Source organism: Pseudophryne corroboree, chromosome 7 (genome assembly GCF_028390025.1).
Source record: "Pseudophryne corroboree isolate aPseCor3 chromosome 7, aPseCor3.hap2, whole genome shotgun sequence".
NCBI classification, from domain to species: domain Eukaryota; kingdom Metazoa; phylum Chordata; class Amphibia; order Anura; family Myobatrachidae; genus Pseudophryne; species Pseudophryne corroboree.
The window spans coordinates 158,527-179,214 of NC_086450.1; the positions used below are offsets into that span (position 1 = coordinate 158,527).

At 48.9% G+C, this 20,688-nt stretch overlaps 1 protein-coding gene across 1 annotated transcript in view; it reads left to right on the top strand.

Moving 5' to 3' along the window:
- The window catches only part of LOC134943292 (caspase-10-like), a 224,487-nt gene that overhangs the window by 152,425 nt on the left and 51,374 nt on the right, over positions 1 to 20,688 (top strand). The window contains exon 5 of the mRNA XM_063932226.1: positions 18,259 to 18,341. Coding sequence (XP_063788296.1) covers positions 18,259 to 18,341 — 83 coding nt within the window. The remainder of the gene's footprint in view (positions 1 to 18,258; positions 18,342 to 20,688) is intronic.

Here is a 20,688-nt window from a genome sequence, read left to right on the forward strand (position 1 = left end):
GAAACTAGACGCGTACGCGTCTAGTTTCCCTTCGTGGAGAGGACCTTTGCTGTGCGGTGCGCAATGACGTCATCGCGCACCGCACATCATTTCAGTCTGTACAGGGGGCGTAAATGACCACGCCCCCTGTACGAAGCCACGGCCCCTATTGCCGCCCGGGGCGCACAGAGCGCCAGAACCGGCCCTGACAGACGTGTAATGTGGTGACGCTGCCGGCACACCAAGAGCCTGCAAGGGTGAAAGAAATACGTGATAGTGTGCATCATATCAATAGGAGATTAGATAAGTCTGAGTCTCATGCTGAGTGCTGGAGAAAATCTGTGGAGGATGTGATTTTTCAGGGCTCTGTTCTTCCATGTGCAGGCGACCCCTCTGGGTCACATAAGAGACCATTTGCGAATATTGTGAATACTGATACCGACACGGACACTGATTCTTGTGTTGACGATAGTGACTCCAGAGAAATAGATCATAAATTGGCAAAAAATATACAATATATGATTGTGGCTATAAGGGAAGTTCTGGAAGTCTATCAGGTCATAGTCCTGGTACCTTTGTCACAACAAGGGGAGTGGTTTTATTCAAGCCTTTTTGTAGTTCCAAAGCCGGACGGCTCGGTCAGACCGATCCTAAACCTGAAAAATCTGAATCTCTACTTGAAACGATTCAAGTTCAAAATGGAATCACTGAGGGCAGTGATTTCTAGTCTGGAGGAGGGGGACTACATGGTGTCTGTAGACATAAAGGATGCTTACCTGCATGTTCCCATTTATCCTCCTCACCAGGCTTATCTGAGATTCGCGGTTCAGGATTGCCATTACCAATTCCAGACATTACCTTTTGGTCTCTTCACAGCGCCGAGGGTGTTCACCAAGGTGATGGCGGAGATGATGGTTCTCCTGCGTCAAAAAGGAGTCAATATAATTCCTTATCTAGACGATCTCCTGATAAAGGCGAGATCCAGGGAGCAGTTGTTACAAAACATCACACACTCCCTGTCAATACTCCAACAACACGGTTGGATCATAAATTATCCAAAGTCACAGTTGGAACCGACGACAAGATTGTCTTTTCTCTGGATGATTCTGGACACAGAAGTTCAGAGAGTATTTCTTCCGGTGGAAAAGGCTCTGGAAATCCAGAAAATGGTAAAACAGATATTGAAACCATCGAGTGTGTCGATCCATCAGTGCATTCGGTTGTTGGGGAAGATGGTGGCGGCCTAGGAGGCCATACAGTTTGGCAGGTTCCACGCCAGGGTATTTCAGTGGGACCTGTTGGACAAGTGGTCGGGATCCCACCTACACATGCACCGGAAGATAATCCTGTCGTCAAAAGCCAGGATTTCGCTCCTGTGGTGGCTACACAGTTCTCACCTACTAGAGGGATGCAGGTTCGGGATTCAGGACTGGCTCCTGGTAACCACGGATGCAAGTCTCCGAGGCTTGGGAACTGTCACTCAGGGAGAAAGCTTCCAGGGAAAATGGTCAAGTCAGGAAGCCTGCCTTCACATAAACGTGCTGGAATTGAAAGCCATTTACAACGGCCTTCAACAAGCGGTACATCTTCAAGATCATCCCGTGCAGATCCAGTCGGACAATGTAACAGCAGTCGCGTACATAAACAGGCAGGGCGGACCGAAAAGCAGAGCGGCAATGGCAGAGGTGACGAAGATCCTCCTCTGGGCAGAAAGACATGTAAAGGCTCTGTCGGCAATTTTCATTCCGGGAGTAGACAACTGGGAAGCAGAGTTCCTCAGCAGACACGATCTCCATCCAGGAGAGTGGGGCCTACACCAAGAAGTCTTCACAGAGGTGACAAGTCTTTGGGGAGTTCCTCAAGTAGACATGATGGCATCTTGTCTCAACAAGAAGCTTCAGAAATATTGTTCCAGGTCGAGAGACCCTCAAGCACTAGCAGTGGATGCGCTGGTGGCCCAGTGGGTGTTCCAGTCGGTGTATGTCTTCCCTCCACTTCCGCTGATCCCAAAAGTGCTCAGGATCATAAGAAGAACAAGAGTTCAAGCAATCTTCATTGCCCCAGACTGGCCAAGGAGGGCTTGGTACCCAGATCTTCAGGAGTTGCTCATAGAAGATCCTCTGTTTCTTCCTCTTCGCGAGGACCTGCTGCAGCAGGGGCCGTGCGTGTATCAAGACTTACCGCGGCTACGTTTGACGGCATGGCTGTTGAGCGCCGAATCCTAGCCCGAAAGGGTATTCCCAAGGAAGTCATCCTCACCCTTATTCAGGCCAGGGAAGGAGTAATGTCGAAACATTACCACCGTATTTGGAGAAAATATGTGTCTTGGTGTGAATCCAAGAAGGCTCCTACGGAAGAGTTTGAGTTGGGACGTTTTCTCCATTTTCTCCAGGCTGGTGTGGAGGCGGGCCTACGATTGGGATCAATCAAGGTCCAGATTTCGGCCTTGTCAGTGTTCTTCCAAAAACAATTGGCCTCTCTTCCAGAGGTTCAGACCTTCGTGAAAGGGGTTCTGCACATCCAGCCTCCATTTGTGCCTCCAGTGGCACCATGGGACCTTAACGTGGTGTTGCAGTTCCTTCAATCAGATTGGTTTGAGCCTCTACAAGAGATAGAGTTGAAGTTTCTCACTTGGAAAGTGGTGATGCTTTTGGCATTGACATCCGCGCGGCGGGTGTCTGAGTTGGGGGCCTTGTCTCACAAGAGCCCTTACCTGATCTTCCATGAAGATAGGGCAGAGTTGAGGACTCGTCAACATTTTCTTCCGAAGGTAGTTACTGACACGTTCACTGAGTCAAAGTCTCTAGATGTGGTTAGGGCTTTGAAGATTTATGTCGCTAGAACAGCTCGAATACGGAAAACAGAGTCTTTGTTTGTCCTGTATGCTCCCAACAAGATTGGGTGTCCTGCTTCCAAGCAGACTATTGCGTGTTGGATCAGAAGTACGATTCAGCACGCTCATACTATGGCTGGATTGCCGTCACCGACGTCGGTGAAGGCCCATTCCACTAGGAAGGTGGGCTTATCCTGGGCGGCTGCCCGGGGGGTCTCGGCATTGCAACTTTGCCGAGCAGGTACTTGGTCGGGGTCAAACACATTTGCTAAATTCTACAAGTTTGACACCTTGGCCGATGAAGACCTCAAGTTCGGTCAATCGGTGCAGCAGGGTCATCTGCACTCTCCCGCCCGTACTGGAGCTTTGGTATAAACCCCATGGTCATGAAGTGGACCCCAGCATCCTCTAGGGCGTATGAGAAAACAGGATTTTGATACCTACCGGTAAATCCTTTTCTGCTAGTCCGTAGAGGATGCTGGGCGCCCGACCCAGTGCGTACTTTACCTGCAGTTTTGTTATTAGAGTTACACAAGTTGTGTTATATTAGTTTCAGCATGTTGCTGTAATTGGTTCATGCCTGTTGGCGTGTGTTATGTTGAATGCCATGTTGTGCGGCATGGTTGAGGTGTGAGCTGGTATGTATCTCACCACTAGTTTAAAGTAAATCCTTTCCTCGAAATGTCCATCTCCCTGGGCACAGTTCCTATAACTGAGGTCTGGCGGAGGGGCATAGGGGGAGGAGCCAGTTCACACCCATTGAAAAGTCTTAAGAGTGCCCATGGCTCCTGCGGAACCGAGTGGACCCCAGCATCCTCTACGGACTAGGAGAAAAGGATTTGCCGGTAGGCATCAAAATCCTGTGTTATATATATATATATATATATATATATATATAGATAGATAGATAGATAGATAGATAGATATATAGATATATATATAGATAGATAGAGATATATATATATATATATATATATATACATACATACACACACACACCTCATATATATATATATATATATATATATATATATTTAGGAAGCTGGGAGGGTTATGGCGCTACCCTGTTTAATGATGGGTTGCGTGCTTATCTGCTTATCTTTCAAAATGTAGATCAAAAGTGGACCCTCTAGAGAAAGTGAAGAAAAACGTGCGCCTCACAGTGTAATGTATTAAGGTCATATAGATAGCTGTTGCTGAATAGAAAATAAGGTATGTAGGTCAAGTGCCTTCTGGTGAGTCTGTGGTTGCCCTTGTCCTCTTCTCTTTGTCAGACCATGGACTTGGAGATAGTGGCCCTCATTCCGAGTTGCTCGCTAGCTAGTTTTAGCAGCTGTGCAAACACATAGTCGCCGCCCACGGGGTAGTGTATTTTCGCTTTGCAAGTGTGCGAACTCCTGTGCTGCAGAGCTCTGCATAAACATTTTGTGCAGTTTCTGAGTAGACTTATTCAGCGCTTGCGATCACTTCAGCATGTTCGTGTCCGGAATTGACGTCAGACACCCGCCCTGCAAACGCCCGGACACACTTGTGTTTCCCTACCACTCCCAGAAAACGGTCAGTTGACACCCATAAACGCCCTCTTTCTGTCAATCTCCTTGCGGTCGCCCATGCGAATGGAATCCACACTAGATCCAATGCACAGCAACGATGCTCATTGTACCCGTACAACACGCCTGCGCATTGCGGTGCATATGCATGCGCAGTTTAGCCGTGTTTTTGCCTGATCGCTGCACTGCGAAAATCGGCAGCGAGCGATCAACTGGGAATGAGGGCCAGTAGTGGGTGATACAGAAAAGCTGTAATAGGTAATGGTATGGCAGGGCAGGTGCTCCATGCTTAGTAATAAGTTCTGCATGCCAGAAGAAAAAGATTACAGCTGGTTACCGGACGCTTCCTCGCCCTCACTGACTGCCTCCAGCGGTCACAGAATGGGTTTGGGTCATACGGGACCTGGCCAATTAGAAGATTCCCGCTTACTGCCAGTACCCACCTGTTACTGACTGAACCCACTGCGCAGTGGGCGGATACAATGCTGCCACCACCAGGCTCCTTATTCCCATGGCACCTGGAACCATGTTTCTGCTCAGGCTTCTACCACCGGCACCTGAAGCCGCTTATTGCTGTCTATGCGTAGACACTGATCCCACTGGTTACTAACCAGGCCTCTGCACGATAGCTGGTGGAAGGCAGAGCTCTGAGACGCTAAGCTCGTAACAGGACAGGCGAAGAACGGGGCTACGTTTGGCGTATCCCTGCTGGTCATAAGATGAAGCGGACGTCTTGAGGCAGAATATGTTTATTTGCTCAAAGCTTTAAAAAAGACTCTTCCCTATTGCTAGGGGGAACAGCATACAAGAAAATGTTCACAGCAGAATGAAGATGGTATACTCACACCGGGCTCTCAGCCCTTCTTATACAGTAGAAGCACACTGCATCTCAGGGCGTAGTTCCTCCCTGGGTTCTTTTCCATCCAAACAGGATATCTTACACAATATAAATTAATACATTTACATTTTAAAAGGATATAACGACTGCATGAATCCAATTTCCTCCTTCCTGTCACACAGACAAAGTTTGGTGTCGTTTAAACTGCTTCCTTCACCAACTGGTTGTTTACAATTCGCCTTTGATATATTTTTCTGCAGCGGGGTACACTGTGACTCCACAGGAAATTACATTGGGGTGTAGAGTTGGATCTTGATCCAAGACACCAACAGGCTAAAAGCTTTCACTGTTCCCAGGATGCATAGCGCCGCCTCCTCTATAGCCCCGCCTCCGTGCACTGGAGCTCAGTTTGTAAGTTAGTGCCTGCAGTGCAGGCAGCTAACAGGGAGGGCTGCGCTAGGCAGCCCTGAAAAGAGCTTTTTGAAGAAACGGAAGACTTCAAGGGCCGCAGCATAGTGTCAGTCTCACATACAGTGCTGCGGCTCCCTCACCTCCCCCAGCGGCGCTGTATACTCCCGCGCCCTGGTTACCGGGTACTTACAGCGGAGGGCTCCGGTCTCATCAGGCACACATACCGCCGCTGCTCTCCTGGATCGCGTGGCCGCATCTTCGGGAGGAGGTAAGAGGTTCCCCTTAGATGGGACCCACTGAAATCGCGATCCAGCGCGGTCTTCGGGAGATGGGCCGCACGCGCTGGCGAGGACACTGTGGCCGTACAGAGACCCCACTAGACCACCAGGACAAAAGGGCACAGGTCGGATTCGCTAAATATCCATTTTACTAAGGCCCGCAGTACCTGGTGGTGAAGTCCAGCAAGGGAATAAGGCTCTGACCTGTAGCCCCTCTCCCAGCCCCGGGCACCATTTACTGCATATGTTCTCTCTCCCTCACTCCTGGTCAGCGTTTGGGCGCCATTACACACAGCTGCGCTGATTCTGGGACTGCTGGGTGATGTCTCCTCTGTAAAGCGGCCTGCTTCATCAGCGCTGTGCATTTACAGGACACTTAAGTATTCTACATGTCATTTAGACAGTGTTAGTTAAGAACAAGTGCATAACTACAGGGATATTTAGTACAAGTACCCTGTGATATACATCCAGTCTTTACTGTGCATTATTATATCTATATACATACATAGCTTTACTCAGTAGTACAGTTACCTAGTAATGCTAGTCCAGAGCAGTTTTATTGTTGTTTGTAATAATCTCTGCATTGTACATGTGACTGTGTGTGCCCATAGCTGCTGTGTGATCTCTATTCCGTGTATCTCACATATACTGCTATCACTATATTCTGTACCCTGAGGGGGGCTAAGTGCATCAGGGTTCTTATATAATATAGTGTTTCACAGGATATACTACTTTGGTATTTTTGTCTGTGTGTTTCAGTCACCATATACCTCTTACATTCTCTGTTTGTGCTCTGCTTACAGTCACACTATACAGGGTTTTTATTGTAAGGTACTTTGTCTGCTTATATTGTACTATTACGCCCTAAGTTTACGCTTTCAAATAATGTCTGCTAAACAGGGCGGTAGATCCAAGACTGATCCTGCACCATGCAGTGCTGACACTACGGATTGCTCGGAGGAAAATATTGCAGCTGTGGGTTCAGGTACTGGGGATTCTATACCCCTCAGTTAGTCTGCAGCACCGGGGGCACATCAAGACCCACCATGGGCTGCTTTTACTAATTTGCTGACTACGCTAGTAACTAGACTTGCGCCCCCTGTGGGACCTCCTGTACCATTACAGCCACATATTGTCCCTGCAGTTAATCCGCCTAACCCTCGCCCGCCTAGGACCAAGGGGTCATCTAAGCGGGCCATTACTTCCTCACAATCCACCTATGTTTCGGATACTTCATCCGATGAAGATGGCGTCTATACTGACCCCTCAGACACTGTTGCAGATGCTTCTGACGGGAAATCTATTACACAGGTGGATGTTCGTGACCTCTTGGAGGCTATCACGCTGATATTCTTCAAATTGATGATGACACAGAACCTCCAGATAATCGCTAAGAAACCCGATAAGTTCAAACGTCAGAAGGTTACTACTATTAGTTTTACCCCATTCTGACCACTTGGTTGACATACGTCAGTAATCCTGGGAATATCCGTGAAAGAAATTATCTCTGTCTAAGAAGATGCTAGCTCGTTATCCCCTCACTGCGGAGTTAAGTAAAAATTGGAAAACACTGCCGCCGGTGGACTCACAGGTCGCATGTCTGGTGGTCTCATCTGCTCTGCCTGTCACTACCGTCACCTCTCTGAAGGAACCGACAGAAAAGCGTGTGGAGGGTTGCTTGAAGTCTGTTTACACTCTTGCAGGAGCTGTGCATAAGTCCACTATTGCGGCTTCTTGGGCTGCAAAAGCTATTGAATCCTGGGTTCAGGAAGTTGAAGCGGAGCTACCGTCTAATTTTCCTGATAATGCTAGGCAGTGTCTTTCAAATATTATTACAGCCTCTTATTATATACAGGAGGCGGCATCTGATGCCGGTGTCCTGGCGGCCAAAGCATCTACTACGTCCATTCTGGCTCGCCGGATTCTCTGGTTGCGGTCCTGGTCGGTATAACTTGGAGGTAATCCCTTTTAAGGGTAACATCCTTTTTGGGGAAGATCTCAACAAGATTGTGGCCGATTTAGCATCCGCTAAGACTGCCTGCCTGCCTAGTACTAATCCTTCGGTTCCGAGGGCTAAGAGTACTTCCTTTCGTTCCTTTCGACCTCCAAGTAAGGCAAAGGGTCAGGCGTACCCGAAACAGGCTTGAGCTTCCAAATCCACTAAGACCAAACCTAAACGTTCCTGGGCTGCCCGTCAGCCTGCTTCCAAAACAGACAAGCCTGCTGCATGACGGGGCGGGCCTCCCCCTGGGGGATCCCAGGGTGGGAGGCTGACTTCTGCAGTTTGCCCACGTATGGTTACAGACCACTCCAGACGCCTGGGTAAAGGAAGTCCTCGCTCACGGATACGCCATCTCTTTCAAGAAACGTCCCCCTCGCCAGTTTTGCTCAACAAACATACCTTCAGATCCGGTAAAAGCAAAAACTCTAAACTTGGTGGTACAATCCCTCCTGGACACAGGAGTGATAGTGCTGGTGCCTCTGGTCCAGAGAGGCAGGAGGTACTATTCAACGCTGTTCCTAGTCCCGAAACCGAATGGGTCCTCCCGGCCCATTCTCAACCTCAAATCTTTGAATAAATTTGTGAAGGTATCCAAATTCCGTATGGAAACTCTTCGCTCTATTGTTCTTGTTGTTATTGTTATCCCTGGACATACAGGATGCTTACCTGCATATATTATTTCTCTAACGTCCTAGTGGATGCTGGGATGCTGGGGACTCTGTAAGGACCATGGGGAATAGACGGGCTCCGCAGGAGACTGGGCACTCTATAAGAAAGATTTGGTACTATCTGGTGTGCACTGGCTCCTCCCTCTATGCCCCTCCTCCAGACCTCAGTTAGATTTCTGTGCCCGGCCCGAGCTGGTTGCACACTAGGGGCTCTCCTGAGCTGCTAGAAAGAAAGTTTAAATTAGGTTTTTTATTTTACAGTGAGACCTGCTGGCAACAGGCTCACTGCATCGAGGGACTAAGGGGAGAAGAAGCGAACCTACCTGCTTGCAGCTAGCTTGGGCTTCTTAGGCTACTGGACACCATTAGCTCCAGAGGGATCGACCGCAGGACCCGTCCTTGGTGTTCGTTCCCGGAGCCGCGCCGCCGTCCCCCTTACAGAGCCAGAAGCATGAAGATGGTCCGGAAAATCGGCGGCAGAAGACTTCAGTCTTCACCAAGGTAGCGCACAGCACTGCAGCTGTGCGCCATTGCTCCTCATACACACTTCACACTCCGGTCACTGAGGGTGCAGGGCGCTGGGGGGGGGGCGCCCTAAACAGCAATAATATCACCTTGGCTGGCAAAATAACCACAATATATAGCCCCAGAGGCTATATATGTGGTAATTACCCCTGCCAGAATACAGAAAAAAGCGGGAGAAAAGGCCGCCGAAAAAGGGGCGGAGCCATCTCCCTCAGCACACTGGCGCCATTATTCCCTCACAGTTCCGCTGGAAGGAAGCTCCCTGACTCTCCCCTGCAGTCTACACTTCAGAAAGGGTAAAAAAGAGAGGGGGGCACTAAATTTGGGCACAGTTTAATACAATAAGCAGCTATAAAGGGTCATAATTCAGTTAGTCCCTGTATTATTATAGCGCTCTGGTGTGTGCTGGCATACTTTCTCTCTTTCTCCCCAAAGGGCTTTTGTGGGGTCCTGTCTCCTTTAAGAGCATTCCCTGTGTGTGTGTGCGGTGTGTCGGTACGGCTGTGTCGACATGTTTGATGAGGAGACTTATGTGGAGGCGGAGCAGATGCCTATAAATGTGATGTCACCCCCTGCGGGGCAGGCACCTGAGTGGATGGATTTATGGAAGGAATTACGTGCAAGTGTCGACTCCTTACATAAAAAATTTGACGACATGCCAAATGCGGGACAGCCAGCTTCTCAGCTCGTGCCTGCCCAGACGATTCAAAGGCCGTCAGGGGCCCTGAAACGACCACTACCTCAGATGGCAGACACAGATGTCGACACGGATACTGATGCAAGTGTCGACGACGATGAGTCAAATTTAATGTCCACTAGGGCCATTTGTGGCATGATTGAGGCAATGAAAGAGGTATTACACCTTGCTGATATAAACCCAGGTACCTCAAAAAAGGGTATTATGTTTGGGGAGAAAAAACTACCTATAGTTTTTCCCCCATCTGAGGAATTAAATGAGGTGTGTGAAGAAGCGTGGGCTTTCCCCGATAAAAAATTGGTGATTTCAAAAAAATTACTAATGGCGTTCCCTTTCTCGCCAGAGGATAGGTCACGTTGGGAAACTCCCCCTAGGGTGGATAAAGCGCTCACACGTTTGTCTAAAAAGGTGGCACTACCGTCTCCGGATACGGCCGTCCTAAAGGAACCTGCTGATAGAAAGCAGGAGGCTATCCTAAAATCTATATACACACACACTGGTGTTATACTGAGACCAGCTATTGCTTCAGCCTGGATGTGCAGTGCTGCTGCTGCTGCTTGGTCAGATTCCCTGTCGGAAAATATTGACACCCTAGACAGAGACACTATATTGCTAACCATAGAGCATATAAAAGACTCGGTCTTATACATGAGAGATGCACAGAGGGAGATCTGCCGGCTGGCATCTAGAATAAGTGCCTTGTCCATTTCTGCTAGGAGAGGCTTATGGACTCGGCAGTGGACAGGAGATGCAGATTCTAAAAGGCACATGGAAGTTTTGCCTTATAAGGGTGAGGAGTTATTCGGGGACGGTCTCTCAGACCTTGTTTCCACAGCAACAGCTGGGAAGTCTGCATTTTTGCCCCATGTCCCCTCACAGCCTAAGAAAGCACCGTATTACCAAGTACAGTCCTTTCGACCCTAGAAAAACAGGCGGGGAAAAGGCGGGTCCTTTCTGTCTAGAGGCAGAGGAAGGGGGAAAAAGCTGCAACACACAGCAGGTTCCCAGGACCAAAAGTCCTCCCCCGCTTCTTCCAAATCCGCCGCATGACGGTGGGGCTCCACAGGCGGAGCCAGGTACGGTGGGGGGCCGCCTCCAGAATTTCAGCGATCAGTGGGCTCACTCACGGGTGGATCCCTGGATCCTTCAAGTAGTATCTCAGGGGTACAAGCTGGAATTCGAGGCGCCTCCCCCCCCGCCGTTTCCTCAAATCAGCCTTACCGACGACTCCATCGGGCAGGGAGGCTGTGCTAGAGGCCATTCACAAGCTGTATTCCCAGCAGGTTATAGTCAAGGTGCCCCTACTTCAACAAGGCCGGGGCTACTATTCCACACTGTTTGTGGTACCGAAACCAGACGGTTCGGTGAGACCCATTTTAAATTTGAAATCCTTGAACACTTACATAACAAAATTCAAGTTCAAGATGGAATCGCTCAGGGCGGTTATTGCAAGCCTGGACGAGGGGGATTACATGGTATCCCTGGACATCAAGGATGCTTACCTGCATGTCCCTATTTACCTTCCTCACCAGGAGTACCTCAGATTTGTGGTACAGGATTGCCCTTACCAATTCCAGACACTACCGTTTGGACTGTCCACGGCACCGAGGGTGTTTACCAAAGTAATGGCAGAAATTATGATACTCCTTCGAAAAAAGGGAGTTTTAATTATCCCGTACTTGGACGATCTCCTTATAAAGGCGAGGTCCAGGGAGCAGTTACTGGTCGGAGTAGCACTATCTCGGGAAGTGCTACAACAGCATGGCTGGATTCTGAACATTCCAAAGTCACAACTGGTTCCTTCCACTCGCTTACTGTTCCTGGGGATGATTTTGGATACAGAACTGAAAAAAGTGTTTCTCCCGCAGGAGAAAGCCAAGGAGCTGTCATCTCTAGTCAGAGACCTCCTAAAACCAAAACGGGTATCGGTGCATCGCTGCACACGAGTTCTGGGAAAAATGGTGGCTTCATACGAAGCAATTCCATTCGGCAGGTTCCATGCGAGGACCTTCCAGTGGGACCTCTTGGACAAGTGGTCGGGATCGCATCTTCAGATGCATCAACTGATAACCCTGTCTCCAAGGACCAGGGTGTCTCTACTGTGGTGGCTGCAGAGTGCTCATCTTCTAGAGGGCCGCAGATTCGGCATAAAGGACTGGGTCCTGGTGACCACGGATGCCAGCCTTCGAGGCTGGGGAGCAGTCACACAGGGAAGAAACTTCCAAGGACTATGGTCAAGTCAGGAGACTTCCCTACACATAAATATTCTGGAACTGAGGGCCATTTACAATGCCCTAAGTCAGGCAAGACCCCTGCTTCAAAACCAGCCGGTACTGATCCAGTCAGACAACATCACGGCAGTCGCCTATGTGAACCGACAGGGCGGCACAAGAAGCAGGATGGCAATGGCAGAAGCCACAAGGATTCTCCGATGGGCGGAAAATCACGTACTAGCACTGTCAGCAGTGTTCATTCCGGGAGTGGACAACTGGGAAGCAGACTTCCTCAGCAGACACGACCTACACCCGGGAGAGTGGGGACTTCATCCAGAAGTCTTGCTACTGTTGGTAAACCGTTGGGAAAGGCCACAGGTGGACATGATGGCGTCCCGCCTCAACAAAAAGCTAAAAAGATATTGCGCCAGGTCAAGGGACCCTCAGGCGATGGCAGTGGACGCTCTAGTGACACCGTGGGTGTACCAGTCGGTTTATGTGTTCCCTCCTCTGCCTCTCATACCAAAGGTACTGAGAATAATAAGAAGGCGAGGAGTAAGAACGATACTCGTGGTTCCGGATTGGCCAAGAAGGGCTTGGTACCCGGAACTTCAAGAAATGATATCAGAGGACCCATGGCCTCTACCGCTCAGACAGGATCTGCTGCAGCAGGGGCCCTGTCTGTTCCAAGACTTACCGCGGCTGCGTTTGACGGCATGGCGGTTGAATTCCGGATCCTAAAGGAAAAGGGAATTCCGGAGGAAGTCATTCCTACGCTGATAAAAGCCAGGAAAGAAGTAACCGCAAACCATTATCACCGTATTTGGCGAAAATATGTTGCGTGGTGTGAGGCCAGGAAGGCCCCAACGGAGGAATTTCAGCTGGGTCGCTTTCTACACTTCCTACAGTCGGGAGTGACTATGGGCCTAAAATTGGGTTCCATTAAGGTCCAGATTTCGGCCCTGTCGATTTTCTTCCAGAAAGAACTGGCTTCACTGCCTGAAGTTCAGACTTTTGTAAAGGGAGTGCTTCATATTCAGCCCCCTTTTGTGCCTCCCGTGGCACCTTGGGATCTCAATGTGGTGTTGAGTTTCCTGAAATCACATTGGTTTGAACCACTTAAAACTGTGGATCTGAAGTATCTCACGTGGAAAGTGGTCATGTTATTGGCCTTGGCTTCGGCCAGGCGTGTGTCAGAATTGGCGGCTTTGTCTTGTAAAAGCCCTTATCTGATTTTTCATATGGATAGGGCAGAATTGAGGACTCGTCCCCAGTTTCTCCCTAAGGTGGTATCTGCTTTTCACTTGAACCAACCTATTGTGGTGCCTGCGGCTACTAGGGAATTGGAGGATTCCAAGTTACTGGATGTAGTCAGGGCCTTGAAACTTTATGTTTCCAGGACGGCTGGGAAGACTGATTCGCTTTTTGTCCTGTATGCACCCAACAAGATAGGTGCTCCTGCTTCTAAGCAGACTATTGCTCGCTGGATTTGTAGCACAATTCAGCTGGCGCATTCTGCGGCTGGATTGCCGCATCCTAAATCAGTGAAAGCCCATTCCACGAGGAGAGTGGGCTCATCTTGGGCGGCTGCCCGAGGGGTCTCGGCTTTACAACTTTGCCGAGCTGCAACTTGGTCAGGGGCAAACACGTTTGCTAAATTTTACAAATTTGATACCCTGGCTGAGGAGGACCTTGAGTTCTCTCATTCGGTGCTGCAGAGTCATCCGCACTCTCCCGCCCGTTTGGGAGCTTTGGTATAATCCCCATGGTCCTTACGGAGTCCCCAGCATCCACTAGGACGTTAGAGAAAATAAGATTTTACTCACCGGTAAATCTATTTCTCGTAGTCCGTAGTGGATGCTGGGCGCCCATCCCAAGTGCGGATTGTCTGCAATACTTGTATATAGTTATTGCCTAACTAAAGGGTTATTGTTGAGCCATCTGTTGAGAGGCTCTGTTATATTTCATACTGTTAACTGGGTATAGTATCACGAGTTATACGGTGTGATTGGTGTGGCTGGTATGAGTCTTACCCGGGATTCAAAATCCTTCCTTATTGTGTCAGCTCTTCCGGGCACAGTATCCTAACTGAGGTCTGGAGGAGGGTCATAGGGGGAGGAGCCAGTGCACACCAGATAGTACCAAATCTTTCTTATAGAGTGCCCAGTCTCCTGCGGAGCCCGTCTATTCCCCATGGTCCTTACGGAGTCCCCAGCATCCACTACGGACTACGAGAAATAGATTTACCGGTGAGTAAAATCTTATTTTATTTTATTATTTATTAGCAGTTTCTTATATAGCGCAGCATATTCCGTTGCACTTTACAATTAGAACAACAGTTATAGAAAAAAACTGGGCAAAGCCAGACAGACATAGAGGTATACCTATTGCCGTGTCGCATCAACAATACCTGCGGGTTGCTATTGGCAACCTACATTTTCAGTTCCAGGCCTTACCTTTTGGTCTGACCACGGCTCCAAGAATTTTCAGCAAGGTCATGGCGGTCATGACGGCTCTGCTCCGCCGTCAGGGTATCGGGATCCTGCCGTATCTGGACGACTTGTTGATCCTTGCGAACTCTCCGGAGGTTCTGCTCTGTCATCTGGAACTGACGGTCCAATTCCTGCAAGCCCACGGGTGGCTCATCAACTGGAAGAAATCCTCATTGGTGCCTGCTCAGAGCTGGTGCACCTGGGGGCGTTATTGGACACTCGCAACCAACGGTTGTTTTTGTCTCCGGAGAAGGTCCTGAAACTTCAGGGCAAGATAAGATGCTTCCTATCTCGCCGACGTGTGTCGATGCACTCAGCGATGCAAGTACTAGGCCTCATGGTGTCGGCTTTCAACATGGTGGAGTACGCTCAGTTTCATTCCTGCAGAGGTTAATCCTTTCCAAATGGGATGGCCTGCCTCACCGGATCAGGATTCACATGATCTCCTTGACTCCAGAAGTTCGCCTGTCACTGACCTGGTGGCTACAGGACCAGCAATTGAGCAGGGGTCGTCCCTTCTGGATCTCCAACTGGGTCCTTCTAACAACGGATGCCAGTCTGTGGGGTTAAGGTGCGGTGTTGGAGCAACATTCTCTCGGTCGGTGGATCAGCGAGTAATCTCTCCTCCCAATAAACATTCTGGAGTTGCAGGTAGTGTTCAATGCTTTGAAACTGGCCCTGCCTCTGGTACAGAACAGGCCTGTTCAAGTACAGTCGTACAACGCCACCACGGTGGCGTACATAAATCATAAAGGCGGCACTCGAAGCTGCATGGCAATGATGTAAGTGTCAAAAATTCTTCTTTGGGCGAAACGCCATCTACCAGCCATATCGGCAGTGTTCATTCCGGGGGTCCTCAACTGTGAAGCGGTCTTCCTCAGTCGTCAGGACGTACACGCCGGAGAGTGGAGCCTTCACCCAGAAGTCTTTCAACTTCTAGTGGACAAGTGAGGCCTCCCAGATGTGGACCTGATGGCGTTTCGACACAATCACATGGTTCCGGTCTTCGGAGCAAGGACAAGGGATCCTCAAGCAGCGTTTGTGGACACACTGGCAATTTCATGGAACTTTTTGCTGCCATACGTGTTCCCTCCGGTGTCACTTCTGCCCAGGGTAATATGGAAGTTCAAGCAAGAAGGAGGAATACTACTTCTAATCGCTCCAGCGTGGCCCAGACGGCATTGGTTCTCAGACCTACAGGGTTTCTCGATAGAGCGTCCTCTTCTACGCCCAGACCTCCTCGTTCAGGGCCCTTGTGTCTTCCAGGATCTGGCTTTGACGGCGTGGCTCTTAAAGCTTCAGTACTGAGGGCCAAAGTATTTTCTGAGGCGGTCATTCAATTTATGTTGAAGACCCGTAAACCGGCTTCTGCTCGGATTTATCATAGGGTCTGGAATTCTTACTTCACCTGGTGTGCGGCTAAGAATTATGATGCGTACAAGTTCAGTTTCCTGCAACAGGGCCTGGACTTAGGCCTTCATCTGGCCTCCCTCAAGGTTCATATTTCTGCCTTGTCGATATGGTTTCAGATAAAAATTGCAACTCTGCCTGATGTTCATACATTCACTCAGGGTGTTTTACGGATTCAACCTCCCTATGTCCCTCCTGTGGCTCCTTGGGATTTGTAAGTTGTTCTGGATGCCTTACAAGAGTCTTCGTTTGAACCTCTTGAGTCTGTGGACCTTAAGTGGCTTACTGTTAAGGTCTTGTTTTTGCTGGCTATTGTCTCCGCTAGATGGGTTTCAGACTTGGGTGCCTTGTCCGGTCTGTCACCCTTTCTGATTTTTCTCCATGACCGGGCGGTTCTTAGAACTTGCCCTGGTTATCTGCCTAAGATGGTGTCGTCTTTCCACCTTAACCAAGAGATTGTGGTTCCGACTTTTACCTCTTCAGGTTTATCCTCCAAAGAGCGGTCTTTGGATGTGGTATGGGCTCTCCGTATTTACGTGAAGAGAACAGCTTCTCTTAGGAGATCTGATTCTCTTTGTTCTTTTTGGTTTTCAGAAATGTGGCTGGCCTGCTAATAAGCAAACTTTGGCCAGATGGATTAGAATGGTGATTGCACATGCTTATGTACAGGCTGGCCTTCCAGCTCCTGATACCATCAAAGCCCATTCTACTTGGTCTGTTGGACCTTCTTGGGCGTCCCGCCGTGGTTCGACCCTTGAACAATTGTGCAAGGTGGCTACGTGGTCCTTAGTGAACACGTTCATAAGGTTCTATGCCTTCGATACTTCCGCCTCCCAGGATGCCTCCTTTGGATACGGGGTTCCTGTGCCCACTACAATGCGTCCCCTCCCATGAGGAACTGCTTTAGGACATCCCCGATGTAATTCCCTGTGGAATCACAGGGTACCCCGCTGCAGAAAAGGAGATTTATGGTAAGAACTTACCTTTGTTAAATCTCTTTCTGCGAGGTACATTGGATTCCACAGGGCACCCACTCTGACGCACTTAGCTTCTTTGGGTTTGTATGGCATTAGCCGCTGGTACCGTCTCCTGTCGTGAGAATGTAGTGTATGTGGCTACTAACGGTTGTCGTCTCTTTTACCTGCTACTGCATTGGACTGGTTAACAAAACTGAGGCGGGGATATAGAGGAGGCGGTGCAGTGCATCCTGGGAACAGTCAAAGCTTTTAGCCTGTTGGTGCCTCGGATCAAGATCCTACTCTACACCCCAATGTAATTCCCTGTGTAATACAGTGTACCTCGCAGAAAGAGATTTAACAAAGGTAAGTTCTTACCATAAATCTCCTTATCACATACTGTAGATTCAAAATACGGTTTGTATTTGACTTCTCAAACAAATGTTTCTCTTCCTTTTCCTGCATATACCATTAAGGATTCGTATATCAATTAAACCAGCCACATACATAGAGATCCCAAAGCCACTTTCCTTTCTCCCATCATACAGGTTATCTGTACAGGAAAGCACTGTCCCACATCAAAAGGTTTTATCATTCACCAGATCTCCATTTAGGAGATGACAATTTAGCATCTCATCACCTAGCCCCAGAAGATACAGTCATATATAGTAAGAGCATTCTTCCCTTTATAATACATTTAAACACATCTTAGATATAAATACATTTTAAATGTGCAATTCTATAACTGTATATGCAGAACTAAATATGATATGTTAAAAGACATTAATAAACATACATTTAGTCATTTACAGTGCATGGTGCCTAGAGCCAATTGTTCCTTTCAAATGATGGCGCTGCAGCATGGGATTAACCCCTTCAGTGCCGTGGCCACCATTAACCATGTGGCTGAGGAGGTTCTCCGGCCACACAGCTTATCTGCTCTTTTGGTATTTGCTATAGATGTGTCCTCCTCTTCCAGTAACAGTTAAAGGAATTTTTTCTTAAGGGGGGTACTCACGGGAGAGATGTGTGCTGAGCGATCTTAACACAGACCGCTCAGCACACATCTCTCACCCCGCTCAGCACAGCGCGATGTGCTGAGCGAGGGGGAAAGCCGACGGGGGGCCGCTCACTTCACACAACGGTGAAGTGAGCGACCCGCTAGATTGAGCCTGCATGCAGCTCAATCTAGCATCGGCGATAGCGATGCGCGGGGCCGCGCATCGCTATCGCTGGAGGGCATACACACGGCAGATCCGTGCTTAAAATCTAAGCAATCTAGTAAGATTGCTTAGATTTTAAGCACGGCTCTCTCCGTGTGTACCCCCCTTTAGTGTTAACCCTAATATTGACAAACCAATTAGAACTGTGCAATACACGTCTAATGATCTCTCTTGTGTCCAAAGAATTACAAGGAATGATGCAGACATCGTCATTGCCTTCAGAGGAGGACTTTGAAGACTTACCAAAGCCACAATTCCCTGTCCAGGTACATTACACTTGTTATTTCTCAGGTTAGCTAAATGTTGCAGTAATATGAATTGGAGTCAGGATCAACTGTGTGTCCCACAAACCTACGGAGCACAAACAGGTGACACATGAAAGATGGAAGTCACCATTTAAGTTAATATAACGGGAATTTCTAACAGCCCTAAATAATTGCAATAAATGATAAATATGTTAAGGTAGTCCTCCAATAGCTTGCTTACATTACATAAGTAGCAAGGCTGAATTTCTCTATCGTCCTAAGTGGATGCTGGGGTTCCTGAAAGGACCATGGGGAATAGCGGCTCCGCAGGAGACAGGGCACAAAAAAGTAAAGCTTTACTAGGTCAGGTGGTGTGCACTGGCTCCTCCCCCTATGACCCTCCTCCAGACTCCAGTTAGATTTTGTGCCCGAACGAGAAGGGTGCAATCTAGGTGGCTCTCCTAAAGAGCTGCTTAGAGAAAGTTTAGTTTAGGTTTTTTTCTTTACAGTGAGTCCTGCTGGCAACAGGATCACTGCAACGTGGGACTTAGGGGGAAAGTAGTAAACTCACCTGCATGCAGAGTGGATTTGCTGCTTGGCTACTGGACACCATTAGCTCCAGAGGGATCGAACACAGGCCCAGCCGTGGAGTCCGGTCCCGGAGCCGCGCCGCCGACCCCCTTGCAGATGCTGAAGCGTGAAGAGGTCCGGAAACCGGCGGCTGAAGACTCCTCAGTCTTCATAAGGTAGCGCACAGCACTGCAGCTGTGCGCCATTTTCCTCTCAGCACACTTCACTGGGCAGTCACTGAGGGTGCAGAGCGCTGGGGGGGGGCGCTCTGAGAGGCAAATATAAACCTTATACAAGGCTAAAAATACCTCACATATAGCCCATAGGGGCTATATGGAGATATTTAACCCCTGCCTGACTGGAAAAATAGCGGGAGAAGAACCCGCCGAAAAAGGGGCGGGGCCTATCTCCTCAGCACACGGCGCCATTTTCTGTCACAGCTCCGCTGGTCAGAACGGCTCCCAGGTCTCTCCCCTGCACTGCACTACAGAAACAGGGTAAAACAGAGAGGGGGGGCACATTAATGGCTATATATATATATATATATATAAAGCAGCTATAAGGGAGCACTTAATATAAGGATATCCCTTGTATATATAGCGCTTTGTGGTGTGTGCTGGCAGACTCTCCCTCTGTCTCCCCAAAAGGGCTAGTGGGTCCTGTCTTCATTAGAGCATTCCCTGTGAGTTTGCGGTGTGTGTCGGTACGTGGTGTCGACATGTATGAGGACGATATTGGTGTGGAGGCGGAGCAATTGCCAAATATGCAGATGTCACCCCCCAGGGGGTCGACACCAGAATGGATGCCTTTATTTGTGGAATTACGTGATGGTTTATCTTCCCTTAAACAGTCAGTTGAGGACATGAGGCGGCCGGACAATCAATTAATGCCTGTCCAGGCGCCTCAAACACCGTCAGGGGCTGTAAAACGCCCTTTGCCTCAGTCGGTCGACACAGACCCAGACACGGGCACTGATTCCAGTGACGACGGTAGAAATTCAAACGTATTTTCCAGTAGGGCCACACGTTATATGATTTTGGCAATGAAGGAGACGTTACATTTAGCTGATACTACAGATACCGTAAAACAGGGTATTATGTATGGTGTGAAAAAACTACAAACAGTTTTTCCTGAATCAGAAGAATTAAATGACGTGTGTGATGAAGCGTGGGTTGCTCCTGATAAAAAGTTGATAATTTCAAAAAAGTTATTGGCATTATACCCTTTCCCGCCAGAGGTTAGGGCGCGCTGGGAAACACCCCCTAAGGTGGACAAGGCGCTCACACGCTTATCCAAACAAGTGGCGTTACCCTCTCCTGAGACGGCCGCACTTAAGGATCCATCAGATAGAAAATAAAGGATGCATTTATCTATATGCGTGATGCACAGAGGGATATTTGCACACTGGCATCTCGGGTGAGTGCTATGTCCATTTCAGCCAGAAGAGCCTTATGGACACGACAGTGGACAGGCGATGCGGATTCAAAACGTCACATGGAGGTTTTGCCGTATAAAGGGGAGGAGTTATTTGGAGTTGGTCTATCAGACTTGGTGGCCACGGCTACTGCCGGGAAATCCACTTTTTTACCTCAAGTCACTCCCCAACAGAGAAAGGCACCGACCTTTCAACCGCAGCCTTTTCGCTCCTACAAAAATAAGAGAGCAAAGGGCTTGTCGTACCTGCCACGAGGCAGAGGAAGAGGGAAGAGACACCAACAGGCAGCTCCTTCCCAGGAACAGAAGCCCTCCCCGGCTCCTGCAAAAACCTCAGCATGACGCTGGGGCCTCTCAAGCGGAC